Source organism: Camelus dromedarius, chromosome 6 (genome assembly GCF_036321535.1).
Source record: "Camelus dromedarius isolate mCamDro1 chromosome 6, mCamDro1.pat, whole genome shotgun sequence".
NCBI lineage: Eukaryota > Metazoa > Chordata > Mammalia > Artiodactyla > Camelidae > Camelus > Camelus dromedarius.
The window spans coordinates 70,749,301-70,770,011 of record NC_087441.1 but is presented as its reverse complement, the minus strand read 5'-3'; the positions used below and the strand labels follow the sequence as shown (position 1 = coordinate 70,770,011).

Here is a 20,711-nt window from a genome sequence, read left to right as displayed (position 1 = left end):
GATATATTGTCCATTAGATAATCATATCTAAATCTGATCTGTTACAATAATTTTCGCACACATAGAAAATTTAACAATGTAAAAATCTGAAGTAGAATATTAGACTTTAATATCGTTTCAGTCCTTCATGAGGAAGATCTGTTTATTATCAGGATTTGTTTATTTCATTAGACAATCACTACAATTTGTTGTTTTATCAAAATTTGACTTGATGTACTTAAATCATTAAGGATTTCTAATTTAGAACAGATTAATCTACTTTTGGCTTTGTTGGTTTTATAGTGAGATGATCTATTTACTTGAATCTTTCTTTTTTTGTTAATAGCTTAAATAATTGGTCAAACAAATGTTTTTACAAAGCATGCTAAAACCATAAGTTTCTTATCTAAATGGTTGCAGGCAAGAATTGGATCCATGCAAGGCTGAACTGACTATTCTAGGGAAGACTATGAAAGCAAGCAAATCTATTGGTCGCATGTCTGGAGAACCCCTGCCGGAATCAGGGGCTGTATTTATTGGTGGAGTTCCAGGTCTACATGGAGCAAACCAGGTATTTCTCTTAATGTTACAAAATACATTTATTATGTCACTTCTATGAAAAAGAAAAATAGGTAAACTTTAGGAGTTTCCTAGTTAGTGGGGCCATATCTCCATGATTTCAAAAAAAGGTTTGCATTCTACTAACATATATGTCTTAATCAATCCTACCAAGGGGTTACTAAAAGTTTACTGTTCTCGGTATACAAAATTGCTCTAGTATCAAGCTATTTTTCCATCTTATGACTATATATGTGCATTATATTTTATGATAATGAAATAAGCATATGAGCTTTCCTTCACCCCTACACTAGTGATTTCCCTGGGTATCCAAGGGGTTGGCTTAATAACAAACCAAAAAGATTTCCTGAGAAATGGCACCAGAGTCCATGCCCAGTCTCTGCTTCACATAGAGTTCCTAAAATGAAAGAATACTCGCTACTGAGTTTTGTTCATGTGCCAGCCTACCTTCTAAATTTCCATTTAGATAATTAGCTTATTGTTGTCATTATTAACCTATGCTTTAGGGTAAAAGCTTGCATGCTGACTTAAATGCTATTGACTATTTAGCTCCACTTTATGTTATTACAGATCATTACTTTAAAAATTTAATGCTACTTGTTAAGTGTGCCAATAGCTTATTACATTTATGAATCTTACTGTATTCATCGTTGTACTCTACATATTTAAACTTCTTATTTTTTTTATTATTGGAGATACAGGAAGCTGTTATTTCTGATTCTCACCAGTAATACAAACTGGGTAAAAGTCTACTCACTGTAACTGTTATGACTTGATTATATGTAAACTATGAAAACTTTCAAAGCAAATGTACCTAAAGAACAAAACTCATGTTCATGGTTGATGTGACACATACGCCCTTGATGAAGTAAGGAAATTATACAACTGTAAGCACATGGAATTTACTGTAGATTCAACTTTGCTCCATCAGCGGTATATTTATTGATCATTAAACAGAGTTATGGAACTTCTTCTATAATATGAGTACACTTTACGGACTTTTTCCTAGAGAAATCAGACTATAAGCTCTAAAAGAGTAGGAAATGTTCTGTTTACCTTCCTGTACCCCAGGGCAAGTACAGTTTCTGTCTCATAGTACTTGCTCAGTAAGCATCTTCTAAATGAACGATTAAAGACTGGATGAAAAGAGTCTAAAAATTTGCATAAATTAATCTCTAGTCATTTAGATTTGGACTGATCTCTTATTTCCTAACCATGTATATTTTTCCCAAGTAAAAATTGGGTTTTCATGCAGAATTTAATTTTTGTGAGCTTACACTAATTAAATGCAGGTTCTCAAGACTCAAGGGGATAATAATTGATTGAGGAAACACACAAATATCTCTAATAAGGCTAGGTGTTTACTCTAATAGAAATACACAGCAGCAATACAGAAAAACAGAAAAGGAAACCTCCTGGTCTCTTTGCGGGAGTAAGAGAGTCTGTAGTTAGGCAAAGATCTGAAGGATGATGGACTGTCCACAAGATAGAAAATATATACACTGTCATTACAGGCAGACAAAACGTCACATCACACACACAGGCTTAGTAATGGAAAAGCATAGGAAAACTGGAATGGGAGTAGAAACTATTTATTTACTGGGGAGATACGAAGTTTGAAAAGAAGGCTTGATACTGGAAAGGTGAGCATGAGTCTGAGCATAATGGATCCTGAATAAAATACAAAGTGCTGTATATTTAGATGCCGGTGCCTACAGGAAGCATTTAAGAAGTTTGAACCTGGAGTAACATGTCGTGTTCACTCAGATAGCAGCTGAAGTATGGGATTGGAGGGGTTTAGACTACAGGGCAAAAATTGGTAAAGTTAGATAACAGGAATAATTAATAAGGATGAGAGGATGATTATGAAAGCTATTGAACTTGTGAATAACTATAGATATGGACCTAGAAGGTATTATGCTAAGTGAAATAAGTCAGACAGAGAAAGACGAGTATGTATAATTTCACTCATCTGTGGAATATAGAAACAACAAATAAACAAAATAACAAAATAAATGAGCAAAGCAAACCAAACAAAAACAAACTATGGGTACACAGAACAGAGTAGTGGTTACCAGAGGGGAAGATGGGAGTGGGGTTCAATAGGGGCAAAGGGATCAACTGTCTGGTGATGAGTAAGAATTAAAGTTTTTGGTGATGAGCCTGCTGTAGCGTACTTGGAAGTAGGAATAAGATGTTGTTGACATGAAACTTATATAATGTTATAAACCAAAGTTATCTCAATAAAAAATAAATTTTAAAAATTTATGGGCTCGGAGATCACAAGAGATCATGACTGTATGACTGGGAATCTACACAGGGCATAGTGGGAACCACAGTCACTGATCAGATTGATCGTAGAATGACACAAGGAGAAGCTAAGGACTGGGGTTCGACATCACTGAGGGGCTAAAGAAGAGGTGCCCACAAACGTGGGTAAGGAGTGAGAGACTGGCAATAGAACAAGGGAAAATACGTTGTCACACAAACCAAAGATGGAGCACATTTCTAAAAGGAGCATATGTTCAAGCTACAAAAGATCAACCAGTAATAGTAATACATGGAATAGAAGAAGCAACAGAGTGATTTTAGGTTACTTTTGCTAGAAGTTTGCTAATAAAAAGAGAGAAAAGCTTGTAATCTAGGGCAGGATAGAGTGTCAAAATAGAGCTGCAGAGATCATTTTAATTAACTATATTCTGAAGACTTTTTCTCCTAGAACTTTGAAATGATTGGCATTTTCTAAGCGATTGCCTCACCAAAATCTTGATACCAATCTTGTGATGTAGAGCAACCAGACATTTGCTGCAATCAGATTTAGAAGAAATTCAGTGTGTGTACCGGTAAAGATATCATGAAATTAAAAACCAACTAAGATTTCACCTCGTTAAATATCCTGTATTTGAAAGATGTCTTGTCAGCCCCTTACTGATTTTTATTCTTCTCTTATATTATCATTGTGTCATAGTAACTGTGTGTGTGTGCAAGTGTGTGTGTGTATGTGATATATACTTATGTGATTGAACAAGCTATAAAATTTATCCCTAAAATACTTATAAGAGAAGTCATATGATAAACCAGAAAAAAGGAAGAGAAACTCATTTAGTGAATTTCTGTGCCATGTAGCCCCTGTGAATATCATGCAGGCTCTATCTAATTATTGTGCTCTGATTAAGAGATACTGTTTGAGCACTGTGGGCTGTCGGTGCTCAGAAAATTAAAAACAACAGGTTCGCAGTATAAAACACTAAGGAAGAAAACTATAGTTGATTTCTCTAGATAATAAGTGCTAAGTTACAATTATTTTCCTGCCTCCAAGCTTCCAATAGTGTCTCCCTGCACTGGCTAGAGCCCCTCCGCATGATAAAAGTCCCTAATCCAATGTGTATGTGCTGACAGGTTGTTTAATGCTTCCTTTAACAAAAACACACAGAGCTCAGTATGTGAGGAGAGAATGAAACAGTTAGACACTTTCAATTTTCTGCCTGAAGTGTGAAAAACTCTGAGTCTCCTAATAACCATAATGGTGATAACTTCCAAGGTCTAAGAGTAAATGCCTCCTCTCTGGCGGTAGGAAAACACTTTCCTTGGTCACGCTTTAATTGCTTACACTTTTCAGTGCATGGGCTCCTGCTTTTGTGTCCAAAACGCCTAGGGACACGAAACCTTAATTCCTAATAAATGCAGACCAAGTTACAATAAACCAGCTATTCTCCTTGCTAAATATAAAAGGGAATCAAATGATTACGCAAGTAAATTTTATTATTGTTAATCCATTAGTGAATTTTTTTCTTTCTACAAAAGTTGATAACATAAAATGTGTTCTGGAAAGACACTAGTTTTTTTTCATATTCAAGTCAATTACAAATATTAGAATATAGGATGGATACACTCTTATGCAGGATTGGAATTTTTGAAGAAACGGGGACTAACATAATTCATTTGGGCTGCTGTAACAAAAATGACATAGACTGGGTAGCCTAACATTTATTTCTCACAGTTATGAAGACTGGGAATTCCAAGGTGCTGGTAGGTTGGAATCTGATGAGGGCCCCTTTCCTGGTTCACAGACAGCTGTCTTCTAGCAGTGTCCTCACATTGGTGGAACGGACAAGAGAGTTCTCCAGCATCTTTTTATAAGGGCACTAATTCCTTCAATAGGACTCCACCTGCATGACCGAATCACTTCCTAAAGGCCCATCTCCTAATACAAACACATTGTGGTTTAGGATTTCAACAAATGATTTCCAGGGGGACACAAATATTCAGTCCATAGCAGTGACTGATTCCAAGAATCTAAACAAACATTTTAATTTTGAATTTTAACATAGTAGGAGAAGGTAATAATTTTAAACATTTTAAGTGAATTTCTTGAGTAAACAAGAACACTTTGGTTCAGCAAATAAGTATTACTGCTTTATGTATGTTCAAAACACTGATTTGCATATTCAATAATTAATTTATTACACTTTTATAAAAAGTCCTCTCAATCACAAACCATAAAAAACTCTCTTAGCCAAAAAAGTTGCTGTTGAATTAGTAGTCTGTGACATAAAGACAGAATTCTCTTTTAGAAGCTGTGATAGATTCTTGAAGAATAAATGAAAAAAATCACCTAAACTGTCTGTGTTTCACTTTCTGTAGAATATTTTGATACATAATATTACACATCACAACTCATTATCAGTTTACAGAGGTAATGACACCTCAGTAAATTGTTTGTGATACACTGTAGAGCATGCTTGTCAACCTTTCTGAGCTCTTCTAAGACACTTGTTAGATGGACACAATGTAATGAAAAGTAAATTGAAACACACCAGTAGGAAAAATCAAGAAAAATACTTTATTCAACTCTCTTGGGATCTGTAAATGATGTCCTTATTTTCTGTCCGTTCAATCTTAAAAACAGAATCACTCTACAGTAAGCAGAGCCTTTCATATAGGTGCATCTCTGATAAACTTAAACAAAATCATAGAGACATCAAAGTTTCATTGCAACATTTTAAGATTCATTTTTGTAAGTCACTCACTCATTCACTTGCCCGTTCTGCTGAACTACCATTTGGGCCCTTGGTTGCCCCTTCTGCCATCAGTTGCACCTGGCCACAAGTCATCAAAGTGTCAGATGTAAACCAACCTAATGAGAATTATTTTTCATTCCTTGCCCATATAAGAATCACTTTTAATTTATTCCCACGTGAAGGCATGTCTTCCTTAGTCTGCCAGGAATCCTTTATGGACTAAGCCTCACTTTGTGTTAGGGCAGAAACTGTCTCCTACCCAACACTGGGACAGATTCCCCTCCCACCCTCCCACATCTCCACCTGTCTCCACCAGCCTCTCTTCCTTTTTTTTTTTTTTTTTTTTTTTTTTTTTTTGCTCTGACTCATCTCTTTATCAGCTCTGCATCTACTTCTTGCTATTCTTGCAAAACTCCGACTGTCAGAGACGTCTCGGAAGGCGTGACTCTGAGTCGATCCACATTCCGGTTACTTTCTGTCATCCCTAAGTTCTCTCCTTAATTTGTGTGAGATTTGTGTGTGTTTCTAGTTTTGAAAACTTCTCCATGCATTTAATCGTAGTTTCTTTTATTCAAGAGCACTGGCTTACACTCACTACTGTATCTACCTCACACTAATTTAATCTCATTTAAAATGTAGAAAGGAATTATTTCAATACTTTTGAATAAACACCCTAAAATGAGATTGCTTTATACTGTTTTCTGTAGCAGCTGCACAGGGTTGCATTCCCAGCAAGAGTGTACAACGGTTCTAATTTCCCAGCATTCTCACTAACATTTGTCATTATATATATACATTTATATTTATATAATAAATTTTATATATATACACATATTATATGTATATATACATACAAGGCCTATACCAAACCCAAGTTAAGCTGCTCGCAACCAGAAAGATCAATACTCAAGAGACAAGTGTTGATAGAAAAGGAAAAGTTGCTTTATTCAGGAGGCCATCAACCTGGGACAATGGTGGATTAATGTCCTAAGATCATCTTCAAGTTGGTGGTTTGGAGACATAAGTTTTAAAGACAGTGTGAGGGAGGGGCCTTAGGGGTCATGATCAGCTCATGCACAGTTCTCAGATCGGTTGGCATCAAGATGAATTTCCAAGCATCACCAGTCTTCTGGCATCACCAGTCTTCAGCTGGTCCAGGGTCTACATGCTTGCAGTCAGCCCTTTTCATCTGGTGGGGGTCTGCCTCCTGTAAGTCCTTTAACTTAGCAATGCGTGTCAGATTTTTATGCATATGTTTCAGGGAAATGGGAGTGCAGTGACTCTGCTATGTGGCTGATTTATAGTCTAAATTGTTACCAGTTTCCCAATCCAACAATTATTCTTGGTTTACACATCTTCACATTTCCTAATTATTAACTCTTGAACCAACCTTTAGAGACTCTGGGGAGGCCTGGGAGACTAAAGCAAAAGCCTTTTACTCGAAAGGACAGGGACACAGGGGCTTGTATGCAGTTTTAGGAGCCACCCTAACAGGTGTGGGTTGGTACCTCTATGTGGTTTTGATTTGCATTTTTCTGATGATTAGTGATGTTGAACATTCTTCCATATACCTGTTGGCCCTTTGTATGTCCTCTTTGAAGAAATGACTATCCAAGCCCTTAGTTCATTTTTAATTGGGTTATTAGGTTTTCTTCAATTGCTTGTAGAAGTTCCTTATGTATTTTGAAGGTTAACTCGTTGTCAAATATATGATTTGTAAAAATTTCTTCCCATTCTGTAGGGTGCCTTTTCACTCTGCTGATTGTTTCCTTTTATATTCAGAAGCATTTTAGTTTGATGCAGTCCCACCCATCTATTCTCGTTTGTGTTGCCCGTGTTTTTGGTGTTCTGTTTACTTGTTATTTCCTTCCTTTGTTCTCAGTTTGTTCTTCTTTTTCTAGTCCCTTTAGGTGTAATGTTAGGTTGTGATTTGCGATTTTTCTTCATTTTAATTGTAGGTGTTCACTGCAATGAATTTCCCTGTTAGTACAGCTTTTGCTGCATTTCATAAGTTTTGAGATGTTCTGTTTTATTTTTTGCTTGCCTTGAGGTGTTTTCTAAATTACTTTTTTGATATCTTCATTGACTCAATGATTTCTTGAGAGTGTAATGTTTAATTTTCACAGATTGTTGAAGTTTGTAGTTTTCCTTCTGTTGTTGATTTCTAGTTTCTTATCATTGTGGTCAGAAAAGAAACGAAATGATTTTAGTCCTCTTGAATTTGTTAAGACTTATTTTGTTATCTAACATGTGATCTATCCTGGGGAAATATTTATGAGCACTTGAGAAGAACATATATTTTGCTACTGTTGGGTGGAATATTCTGTATATATCTATTGCATCTTTTGGTTTATAGTGTCACACAAATTCTCTCCTTCCTTATTGACCTTCTGTCTGGATGTTCTATCCATTACTGAAAGTGAGTATTAAAGTCTTCTGCTGTTATTGTATTGTTGTCTATTTCTCCCTTAAGTTCTGTCAACGTTTGTATTTTTAAGCGCTCTGATATTGGGTGCATAAATATTTATAATTATTCCATTTTCCTGCTGAGTTAACTCTTTTATTATTATATAAATGACCTTTGGCTCCTATGCAAATTTTGACTTAAAGTCTGTTTTGTCTAAGGACAGCCACTTTTGCTCTCTTATTGTTACCATTTTTGTGGAATATCTTTTTCTATCCTTTTACTTTCAACCAATGTGCATCCTTAAATCTAAGGTGAGGTTTTTTTGTACACAGCATATGGTTTGGTCTTGTTTTTGGTGTATTTAGCTATTTTATGCCTTTTGAAGAAGGAGTTTAATCCATTTACATTTAAAGTAACTATTGATAGAGAAATGTTTACTCTTACCATTGCTTAGTTGTTTTCTGTTAGTTTTGGTTTTTTACTTGTTTTTTTCTCCCTCGCTGTCTTCTTTAGTGTTTTGTTGATTTTTTGTATTGACATCTTTGATCCCCTTCCCAGTTTTTTAATGTAACTTCTTTAGGTTTTGTGTGTCTATACATGGTCACCTTGTGGTTTACATAAATTTCATATAAATATAACATTTTTTAATACGATAACAAAAAGGTTTGATCACAAAAACTCTACACTTTAACTTCTCCCTGCCCACACTGTGGTTATTATTGTTGCAATTTACATGATTTGCCCACCACTATGACAGTAATACAGTATTCTTTATGTGTTTATATGTTTACCTCTACCAAGAAGTTTCATACTTTCTTTGCTATCATGTTGCTGTTTAGTGTCCCTTCATTTCAACTTGCAGAACTCTTTTATTATTTCTTATAAGGCTGGTCTAGTGGTGAAAAACTCCCTCAGCTTCTGTTTATCTGAGAAAGTCTTTATCTCTCTTTCATTTTTAAAAGGGAATTTTTCCAGATATGGTATTCTTGCTTGGCAGGGTTTTTGTTTTAACACTTTAAATATATCATTCCACTCACTTCTGGCCTGCAAGGTTTCTGATGAGAAATCTGCTCGTAGTCTTATGAGTGTTCCCTTATCTGTGAGAAGTCATTCTCTGGCTGCTTTCTAAATTCTCCTTGTCTTTGACTTTTGGCGATTTGATTATGTGTCTCAATGTAGATCTCTTTAGGCCTATCATATTTAGATGTTCTTTAGAATTCTTGGATGTGGATGTCCATTTCCTTCCCTAGTTAAGAAATTTTCAGCCATTGTTTCTCTGAATAAGCTTTCTGGTTCTGTCTTTCCCTCTTCTTCTAGAAGTCCCACAATACATGTATTGTCAGCTTGATGGTTTCTTATAATCCATTAAGCCTCTTCCCTCTTTTTATTCTTTTTTTTTTCCTTTTTGCTCCTATGACTGAATTATTTCCAATGACCTGGCTTTGAGTTCACTCATCCTTTTTTCTAACTGACCTAGTCTCCTACTGAGTTCATTTAGTTAATTTTTCTATTCAGGTGTTATGTTCTTCAGTTCCATTCTTTCTGTTTGGTATTCATTTTATATTTACTATCTTTGTTGAAATTACTACTATGTTCATTAATTGTTCTCCTAATGTTGGCATGCATGTTTATGAGAATAAATTGCAGGTCTCTGTCAAGTAAATCATAGAACACTTTCATTAGGGTCACTTTCTAGATTCTTATCTTGTTCCTTTGTTTGGAACAATTTTGCCTACACTTTCATTTTTTCTTGATTCTCTGTGTTGGTGTCTATGCATTAGACAAATTATCGACCTCCCTGAGTGTTCACACACTGGCCTCTTACAGAAGTCTCCCACCTATCAGCCTGGTCTGAGACTCTCTGGGCCTCTACTGATTCTTTCCATCCTGAGAGAGAAGTAGACAGCTGTGGCTTTTGTCCACCTGCTCTGTGCTGAGCCAGTGACTAGAATGATGGCATCTACCAGCCCAAGCCACCATCTGTTTCCCCCTGGGCAGGTAGGCTGTGCAAGTCAAGACTGATGAGACAGATGCTACTTTTGGGGAAACCCCAGAGAAATGAGGTGCTGGATGTACAGATTAACTCTTTCCTTCCTCAGGGGGAAGTTGAAGCTGAAGTTTTCACCTTCCTACTTTATGCTGGGCAGGGGAAAAGACCAATGGCATCCAGCAGCCCAAGCTGCTGCCTCCATCCTCCCTGGGGTGACTAGACTGTGTTGGCACCATGAGAGCTCCAAGATGGGTAAGACAGAAACCAGTCCCTTGGGAATGCTCTCAGAGGATCTGGAGCACTTGACATGCAAACCAATTCCTTCCTTCCCTGGGAGAACCTGAGAATTAGGGGGTCTCTTCCTGATCCTATGGTGCTATGCTGAGGGCAAGATTTCTGGCAAGAGGGTGTCAGTTGTCTCCCTACTGGCTCTGGTGAGTCTAGTGTCACCTTTTCCAAGGTGTAAGAACCTTTCTGTTAGTTTCTGGTTTCTCACAAAGGGAATTTGTCCATTAATTGTTGCTGAATCAATATGTTTGTGGGAGAAAAGAGGTGTCAGGGGTTCCTACTCGGCCATCTTGCTGATGTCATTCCTCTGACTTATATTTTAAATAAAATAATGCATTTTACTAAAATTGCTCTTATATTGAAGAATCCTGAACCTTTTTTTCTTGATTAATGTCACTCAGCTTTGAGCAGTATTGGTTTTGAGTTTGAAAAGAGATGAGGCTATGAATAACAGGAGGGGACCAGATAGAGAGCTCCGGTTTCCTAGGTCAGTTATGTAGGATGTGATCACTCACTGGAACCTCAACCACAAATCAACATTACTACATTCATTTGACAAGTTCACGTCTTAGGCACATCTGTATTAAGCACACTCCATTGCTTTTTGGTACTTAAGCCAAACTCTCTGACCTCAAAGAACATGCTAACTCTAGTGTAATGCTCTCTAATCTCTGCTGGTACACATGAAGGTTGCAGATTGGTACATGTTTCTACATGTAGAAAAATATATATTTTAGTGTACTTTCATATGCTCTTTTAAGAAACAACTTGGATTGGTGGGAAAACACACCAGACTTGAAATGAGGACATTGATTTTTCTTTTGCCAAAAAAAAAAAAAACAGGTTTTTTACATTGCTGACCAATGCTTTAAATCTCAAACCTCCTCTATAAATGATGAGGTTGAACTGGATTATTTTTCAAAGTCTACTCCAGTTCAAAATTCTGCAGATCTGTGCTAAAAACTACCATATATGTATGTATATACACACACATATATGTAGTATATAAGACATACATATAATATTTAGTGTATATATATGAGATACTAAATAGTGTATGTAATATGCTATTCATTAGAGTATGAATTACACAGATATTCTTTATATTAAGATACTATCCAAGTCACAAATTCTGTTATCTTCTGTTCACCTAGGATCGCCTAACTTTCATACAATACCCTGGAGGACACCTCTTAAAAGGCTCCCATCTGGTCTTCTTTCTGTTACTGCTTAATTTTCCATTTATTTGTAAAAAGCCTCAAAGAGTTTTCATTTTAAAACAAACAGATCAACAAAATCTCTTGTCCATAGCTTAAACCATGAAAAAAATACAAATAAAAACTGAGATAAATGAATATATATGCACCTTTTATGTTAAAAGATTTAGTAAAATCAAAGAGCTTTGATGCTTGCTTGCAAATGGTTAGGGGCAATGGGTAAAATAAAGCAAGAAGTAATCTATTTTATATTAATTGGGGAATTCTAGTAATACAGATAATAATTTTAAAACCCTATTTAATTTTGCAGCATAATCTAAGTAACTCAACAGCAAGTGGAATAAAATCCATTTTTGGCTTAAGTGCTTTGGGGATATTAATTTGGGAGATAGTTTTCTAGTGAAATCTAAGAACTTAAGGCTAATTTAGCCAAAGGCTACAGACAGAGCCCTCAGGTGAATGATCTCACATTTGAAAATCATAATGTAGAATTTAAGGAAACTTTGACTTGGGAAAATAAGTGAAGCATGAATTCAGAGAATGTGCAACATAATCCATTAAGATGAAAATGAAGTACTTCATAAAGTCGATTGTGAATTGTTACATAATCCAAAGTTATTAAAGCTGACTTTGTAAGTAACTCCACTAGCTCCTTCAAAGACAAAAATGGGCCGTGACTGGTCACGTTGGCATGCTAAGACAAACTCGTTTTCTGATCATTCAGAGCCAACCCTTTTAGTGCCAAAACTTTGTGAGCTTACTGTTTTTGAGATCTGCACCATTTTTCTACAACACAAGATACTGCTTCCTAAAGACTCAGTGACATCACTATAAATATCCATTCAGAAGAGGCACTGTAGCTATAAGACTAAAAATTGGAGCTCTGGAGTTGGAATCCCAGCACCCTCAACTCCTAGCACCAGCCTTGGATAAGCCCCTTACCCTTGTTTGGTCTCTTTTTCTTCATCTGCAAAATGGGCATGCCACTATTTCAGGGTTGTAATCTGAAAGACTGAAGTATTACGTAGTACACATCCAATTACTGTTATCCTTTACTATTATTTTATTTTGAGTTTCTTTCCAAAATGAAAATTTAATTCTACCTTGTGCTAAATAAACATTAAGAAATCTTTTAGAAGTTGTTTCTAGTCTCATATATTCCACTCTGGAAATAAAATTTTGAAGTTGATTGTGATATTGAAATGGATGTTCAAGATGTTACCCCAAAAGAGAAGGGGAAAAGACCCTAGTTCTTGTCTCACCTGAAAAAGAAGAATTCTGACAGGGGACCAAAGTGTTGCGTAGAAAAAGATTTTAAAGGTTTTATTATCAAAGCGAAAGTACATCTCCAAGCACAAGAGGCAGGCTGCTCCCAGGGCAGGTAGCAATGCTCTTTGCCTCTTCTCTTATACCATCTCTTAGAGGTGGTCTCTTGATTCATTGATGGCTTTACCCCTGGAGTGCTCAGTCATGCTTGCCTCTTTTGTGCATGTCCTTACCCATGACGCACACAGAAAAACCCATGGTGGGGGCTGCTAAACTGCAATGCTAATTATATTACAATGATCACTGGGTCATGTCAGGTCAGGTCCTTGTTGCTACCATGCAGTTGCAGCTGTCGGGTTCTAACCAGTTTCCTGCTGGCTCTCATATAGAGGAAGTAAAGCCCCTTTATGCTGAAGATGGACGTATCGCCATCTTCTAGATCATCCTCCTTCCCATCTACCTTATCTGCCCAGCGATCTCACTTATCTACCTACCTGACAACGCTGTGATCCCAGTTCATATGCTAAACAATTTCTTAAATACTCAGTATAAACATAAATGCCATTTTGCTTTCCTAAAGTGTTCAGTACATATTTTATTTTTACATCACTTACTTATAAAACTGGATTAATGAATATGAGTTCCCTGGCATTTAAGGCAGTGTAACGTATCCACCTTTCTAGAATAAGACAGTGAAGATAGTTTTCTGAACTGCCATGACATCTCATTATTCGCTCTCACTCTTGTCTGCCGACTGCTCCACAGGCTGCGATGCTTTATCCCTCAGTCTTTATCACTGATGTGAGAAGCCACATCCACACAAGGCATTCAGTCACCTACTCAGTCATGAAGAGGGTAAGCAAGCATCCTTGAGCGTGTATTGCTTTTTTGGCTAGGATCTGCTCTAAATTCATTACATATAGTAGCTCATTTAATCCTCGTAACATTTCATCCTCTGGACAGGCCCTTATTTATACTGTACAGCTAAGGAAATTGAAGCACAGTGAGACAAACAACTTGCTCATGGTCATACACCTTGTGAGTGCTGGAATCCGTTTCTGAGCCCACACCATGAAACTCCAGAATCTACTGTATTGGACAGTCTCACTCTGATATTTCAAGGATGTATGGAAGGTCATTTTGGAAAACCCTAAACATCCTTCTTTATTAAATCATTGTCCTTACGTTACCCCAAAACAGGAAGGGAAAAGACCCAAGATCTTGTCATACCTGAAAGATAAGAATTCAGACAGGAGACGAAGCGCTGTGTAGTGGAAGATTTTAAAGAATGTATTAGCAAAGGGAAAGCCTCCAAGAACAGGAAGCAGCAGATTCAAGGGAGGATAGCAGTGTTCTTTGTTTGATCTTTCTCTCATACCCCCGCTTAGAGGTGGTCTCTTGATTGATTGATGGCTTTACCCCTGGAGTGCTTAGTCATGCTGGTCCCTTTTGTGCATGTCTTTACCCATGATGCACACAGAAAACCCATGGGGTGGGGGAGCTAAACCACAATGCTAATTGTATTACAGTGAGCATTAGGTCATGTCCTGTTAGGTCCTTGCCGCTACCGCACGGTTGTGACTGTTGGATTCTAAACAGTTTCTTGCAGGGACTCATTTAGAGGAAGTAAAGCCCCTTTATGCTGGAGGCAGGCATACCGCCATCTTCCAGACCATCCTCCCTCTCCTCCACCTTATCTGCCTGGTGCCCCCATTTATCTAACCACCTAATACCTAGAATAGCAGTTTCTAGTCACTGAGCACTTCCCCTGGGTGGTGCTCCGACAAGCACCTCATACTTCCTAGTTTATTTCACATCTGCAGTGGCTGTCTGAAATAGGTACTGCTCCCATCTCCATCACAGATATGGAGACTGAGGCCCCTCACAAACTTGAATGGCCTGATCTGGTTAGACAGCTATTGAGTGACAAGACTAAAACTCAAACCCACACTTTAAAACATGTGTTGTGATGCTTTGCTGCAGATAACACGACACCTTTACCAGACCCATGCTGTTCTCGGTTTGTTTTAGCGGCTGACTTCTAACACAATGCCTGTTTCAAAACACATTTAATATTATTACTAAATTAAAACTCCTGGAATAATATGTTTTTTAGATTCAACTATCTTACGGAATCTCCTTTGAAGTCAATTTATAATCTGAAAATCATCTTAATTCACTAGTATATTTGTAAATGTGATAACAGCAGACAGAAATAGAGCAAACATGGTTTTGTTTATTTATCAAAAAATAAAATCCCATCTCTCTGTCTTTCTATCCATCCATCCAGAGAGTGTGTGCTATGCCAGGTGTTGTTCTGTGCTAGGGATTCACTATGGCAGAATCAGATGCAAGTTCACCTTCACGAATCTTATATACTTTCTTGGGGTCAGTGTTTTCTTTACTTGGCAAGAAAAATGAATCTGTTTTTATGTGAGGCTATGGCTTATAAACAAAATAAACATAGGAAGAGACCATTCAGGAAAAGTAAACGATTACCTGCCTACTAATTAGATGCTCCTCTTGAAGAGTTAAAATTGTTGAATCGTCTTAAAAGGCTTGTTGATCAACTAGTGTGAAAAGTTTGAAATATTGAGTTAAACATGGTTACACAGGCTATTCTGTTTATTGTGATTTTCTCTGGAAACCTGCTCAGTCTTTATTATGCTAATGTTCATTATAATCTCTAAGCAAAAGGATACTGCATGTTGTGTTTCTGAAATTATTTCGCCATACTTACAGTTTTTTGAAATGTTAGCTAATAGCATAAGTGATAGTAGTTCTCTGAAAAACTAGAAAATACACTTTTAAATATTTAAATAGCTTTTTCCATACAGAATGTCCAAAATCTGTATGTGTTGGGGCAGTCCACCTGCCCTTATTACACTTGACAGAGGGTTTGCCTTCATCTCTCAGCCATTTCTGCATCACAAATCACACCCTAGACACTCTGCTAGAGACCAGGAAAATGAAATGCTAATGCACAGTCTTTGCCAAGAAGAACCACATCAGCAAAAACCACATCAACATATATATTACAAAAATAAAACAGACAAATAGACAGTCCTCTCCGTGTTGAGATTCACTGGCACGAGCTGGTTCTCTATGATGATGATTATCAAAGCATGACCGTGAGGTCAGTGGGACAGTCATGCTCAGGCTCCCCCTGGAAAATCACTGAAGGGTTATTTCAAATAGCCTACATTTAACTGTCCTGTGTAATATTTCATTTATAATTTAAAATTTCCTAGTAGCCTCATTAAAGAATTGAAAAGAAGCAAGCAAAATTCATTTTAATAATCCATTTTATTTAAGCCAGCATGTCCAAACTACTGTCATTTCAGTATGTAACCCACCTGAAAACATTATTAATGGGATGCAGACATACTTTATCTTCATCATATGTCTTTGAAATCGAATGTGTGTCTTAAACTCACTGTTCATCCACACGGGACCAGCCACATCACAAGCGTTCAGTAGCCCCCTGTGGTGAGTGACCGTATGTCGACAGAGAGCTCTGCAGAAGAACTAGGTACTCAGCACTGTGATGGGCTCCTTTGCTCTGATGCACCTGCCTTTAGATGTGCTATCAGTTGTTCATTCACTCTTTAGCAAATGTTTGTTATGATTTTATTGTTTGTCAAATGTAGGTCAATCACTGAAAATATAACACTAAGTACAAAAGTGCAACTCTTTTGAAGTTGGGACAACTGAAGGAAGGGGAGATACATAATCCTGTAAACTATTCCAAGAGCAATGTGTCTGAGGATTGGGAAATACAAAAGGGGCAGGCATGTAACCCAGCTCGGGTCATAACAGGTGGATGGAGTCTGAAAGGATGGCGGTGATAGTCTGTTTCAGTTTTGCAGATAAGCTCATTAGTGTCTTCTTTATTCTTTTTCTTTCTCTCTCTCTCTCTTTTTTTCTTTTCTTTTTTCCTGGCTTGTTTTAAGTTCTCCAGCCTCTTTTCTCACTGATTGCAAACCCCAGCTGTATCCCCGCCTCTGTCCGGGTTTCAGTCTCCGCAGCCCTGCAGGTCCCTGCAGTGTCTCCAGACCTGGCTTGCCCTGTGTCTCTGTGTGTGTCCCGACCTCTGCCTGGGGCCACCTCTAATTACCCTCGCCAGCAGTCTCCTGTTGTCCTTCCTCTGATTTTTGACACTTCTTTTCCTACAAGTGAAGTCAAACTTAATTTCCCCTTAATAGGATTCCTTCCTTGGCAACCTGTGTTTATGTCTCTCCTAGCGCTTCTCATCTTGTTTTTACTGCCATCATCACTTTGTCTTCCATTTTATTCCACTTCCGTACGTACCTCTGAAATGATTGACTTTTCTCATTAACTTGTTTTAGAATCTCCATCACTATCTGGATGTACAGGGACTTGCACATGTCTATTGACTTAGAAAGGTATTGAATTTAATTTTATTTTTGGATTGTATTAATTTCAATAGAGTAGAATTAAATAAGGCTTACTGATAAACCTGCAGGAAATACAGTTCTTGAAAACAGATCACTTAATGTTGGAAATGCTTTGAAGAGTAACCAGTTCTGTTATTTGAGATGGTAGATCATGAAGTCTCATACAAAACGCTGAATGTTTTAAACTTTCAAATAGATCCTAACTATTGTCTGTCTCTTCCTTTGTCCTTCTCAAGAAATCTATTAATACAAAGTGGAGAAAGGTATCTGCAATAATCGAACTTCTCCTTTACTCTTTCTTATACTCATTGCATTGCCCAGAGAGTCAATGTTCTTTTCAGCTACTGTCAGGTTTTTATAAATATCTATAAACTCTAGTAATTAGAGATAAATACTGTCTATTGTGTCCCTTTCCTCACAACCTCACCAGCAGGGGGTGTGTTACAAAGAAAGCAAGCTTGGGTTAAATTATGTCAAATATGTATCAGCCAATAAGCAAAAAAATGTTATATCACCACGTCTTCTAGTCTGGGAAAATCTCATATGTCCTTAGGTCCCTTAACTCCATTTTTAGTTTTCAGGCTAACATATGACACTCTGATGGCAGCAAACAGCTTTGTGGTATAGTCCGGTGACAGCTTCTTCTGTAAAATGAAGAAAAAGTTGACAAATGAGGCTGCATACCAAGACCTGTTCTGTGATTGCCGTATTCCTATCCTTCATTATGAAATCTTTCTAAATGACCAGAGCACTGGAAAGTACTCATTTCTTCCCTCTAAAATATTAGAGCTAACCTCCCAGGTACTAAGTGACAAAATATATTTCATATTTTGATGAGGACATCCAAACTATTAAGTAACCAATTTCCTAATACGTCATTCCCCCAAAACGTTGTCATTAAAACAACACGTATCATTTATTTGCTCACAGTCCTGCAATCTTGATAGGAATCAGCGAGAAACGGTTATTTTTGCTCCGCTTGGAACCTTCTGGGCCTGGAACGTCCAAAATGACTTCCTTATTCACGTCTTATGTCTCAGCCGGGATGGCTGGAAAAACAGAGGGATGGCAGGTCACTGTCTCTCTCTCTTTCATATATATATTTATATATATAGTCTCAAAACATATATATATATATATATATATATCTGAACTCTTTTCCAGTAAGTGCCTGTGCAGGGTAGATGCTAAAAGTTCCGGTGTTTGTGAGGTGCGTTCCCAGCACGAAGATGTCAGAGGCTGCCGGCTGTGACTTTCCCGGGAACACCCGCGGGCTGCTCCTGCACAGTGTCTGACCTTCAAGGTGGCCTGGCTTGCCTGGACTTCGAGGGGTGCCTGAGCATGGTGGGATCTGGGACCTGGCATGCCCTGGCGCAAAGCTCTATTTGATGCTTCTTCCCTCCCTAAAGACTCATCCATTGTCTGCTGTCACCGTGTCACGCTCCAGACGGGTGTGTCACCCACAAATTACCATTTCCGATTGTTTCTGTGACCCAGCACTCACTTCCCTTCTCCTTCTGCTCCTTGTATTTTTTCCTACATTCCTGCTCTTTTCTCTGTTTTTCTTATCCCTCCCTCAATCTTCTGCTGTGTTGCTGGTGTTCCTCAGACCATTATAATTAATGCCAATTAGAATCTTCTTCTTCTGTGTCTTTACTTTCTGGGTTCTGTTTGGGGGTTTCCTTTTGTGTCCTGGATTGGTTTAGCTGTTCCCTGATTTCACCATCATGTTTACTTTTACTTGATGTTCTTCTGAATGATCAAATTTATGCCTGAACATGTAAACAAACTGAATGATGCTCAAACAGTAAAAATTTCAAAAACTTACAGGGACAAAAAAATACCATCTTAAAATAGGCATCTTTTCAGTTCAGTTTTTTTATAAGTAAAAATATCTGTGCTTTCTTCAATAAAATTCCAATAGCCGCTTAAATTTAAAATTTAAGAGCCACAGACTGTGCTTCCATTCTTACTTTTTTTGATAGACGGGTGATGATTTTGAGCAGCTTCTAATGAAGTAATAGCCAGTATGTAATGAACACATGCTCTGAGCCAGACCGTCTATTTAGAGTTTTACACAAAACTAGTTAATTTCCTCATCATAACAACCCGCAAGGGGTAGGAACTATTTTACTCTCCACTTGAAAATGAAGAAACTAAACTAAACTTAGAAGGATTAAATAATTTATCTGAGTCACAGTCAACATGTTACACAGGGAAGAAAACTCATCAAGACATGAAAATGTTTGGTAATGAAACAACTGCCTTCAAACCCCTCCCATCCTAGCATCTTAGCTTAACATCCATGTTCAACCCATCACACCAACATCAGAAGGAGAGCCCACAGTCAAGTGGTAAAGCAGAAGGAAAATTCAATGCAAATTGTTTATAAAAGGAAAACTGCATATCTTACAAAAGACGCGAGACTTCTCAGTGTCAATTAAATTAATATTGAAAACTCTGTAATCACGTGCAGAATCACAGATAAATGAGAAGATGGCAGAGTTAAACATTAAAAATTGAGAAGAAAGTCCAGAAGGATGGTGACAGGGGAGGCACTTTAAAAGAGAATGATTTGAATTTTGAGAAATTAAATGAGGCTCCTGGGAAAACTGATGAAGTCTCAGAATAGTTTCACAATGATAGCCCCATTTATGACTGCTGTTAAAGTAAAATCAGCAGGGGAGGTTATAGCTCAGTGGTAAAGCACATGCTTAGCATGCACAAGGTCCTGGGTTCAATCCCCAGTACCTCCACTAAAAATAATGAAAATGTTTTTTATTTTTTAGTTTAAAAAATAAAAAAAAATGAAAGTAAAATACATTTTTATATGATTATATAGTTTTATTAGGAGGATTATGCCCTCCCACTTCTTCCACCCACCCTCCAAAAAACTTACAATTTCTGATTCATTCTTTGTTCTAATAATTAAAGCATAATCACTATATTTTCTATAATTTAAACATTTTTATTAAAAATCATGTATTTAGTCATATATTTTTAAATAAAGGAAGGAAAGAAACACTTTTTCATATTTATTATGAGATGTTGATACACTTATAAATAGATTGCTTTTAAGGGGTCTCATCCGAGTACCAGTTGTCCTCAGATAATTAATTAGCAGCCTCTGCTTCTCATTTCAGAGAAGTCTTCAACATCAGTAAGAAAATTTATTTTGACTCTTTCTCTTTTGTCATGCAAATAAGTATTATGACCATGGAAAATGTACCCTTGTGTTTTAAATGTTATTTCATGAATTTCTACTAAAATTTATTTAGGATTTGGTGGAGGACTGAGTTCTTACATTCATGCTTAGTGATTTTTCAGTATAGATTTTGCTGGCCATGCACACTGCTTTTCTATACCTCCCCTGTTGTCATTCCTAGTTATTGTTTGAAAGCCAGCAGTTAATGTCGAAGATATTGAAGTTGAAGCTTTTATATAAAGTCACAAGGTGACAGAAGGTGGCACTAACTCCAGCAAACAAATTGTTGAGGGCTTCTTGCATGACAGTTAATATCATCACTCTGTGTTGAGTGTTCAAAC

The 20,711-nt window shown here is 37.2% G+C and overlaps 1 protein-coding gene across 1 annotated transcript in view; it reads left to right on the top strand.

Moving 5' to 3' along the window:
• EYS (eyes shut homolog) overlaps positions 1-20,711 on the top strand; it is a 1,182,030-nt gene that overhangs the window by 774,608 nt on the left and 386,711 nt on the right. Inside the window, 1 exon segment of the mRNA XM_031455943.2 lies at positions 400-550. Within this exon segment, the coding sequence (XP_031311803.2) occupies positions 400-550 (151 nt within the window).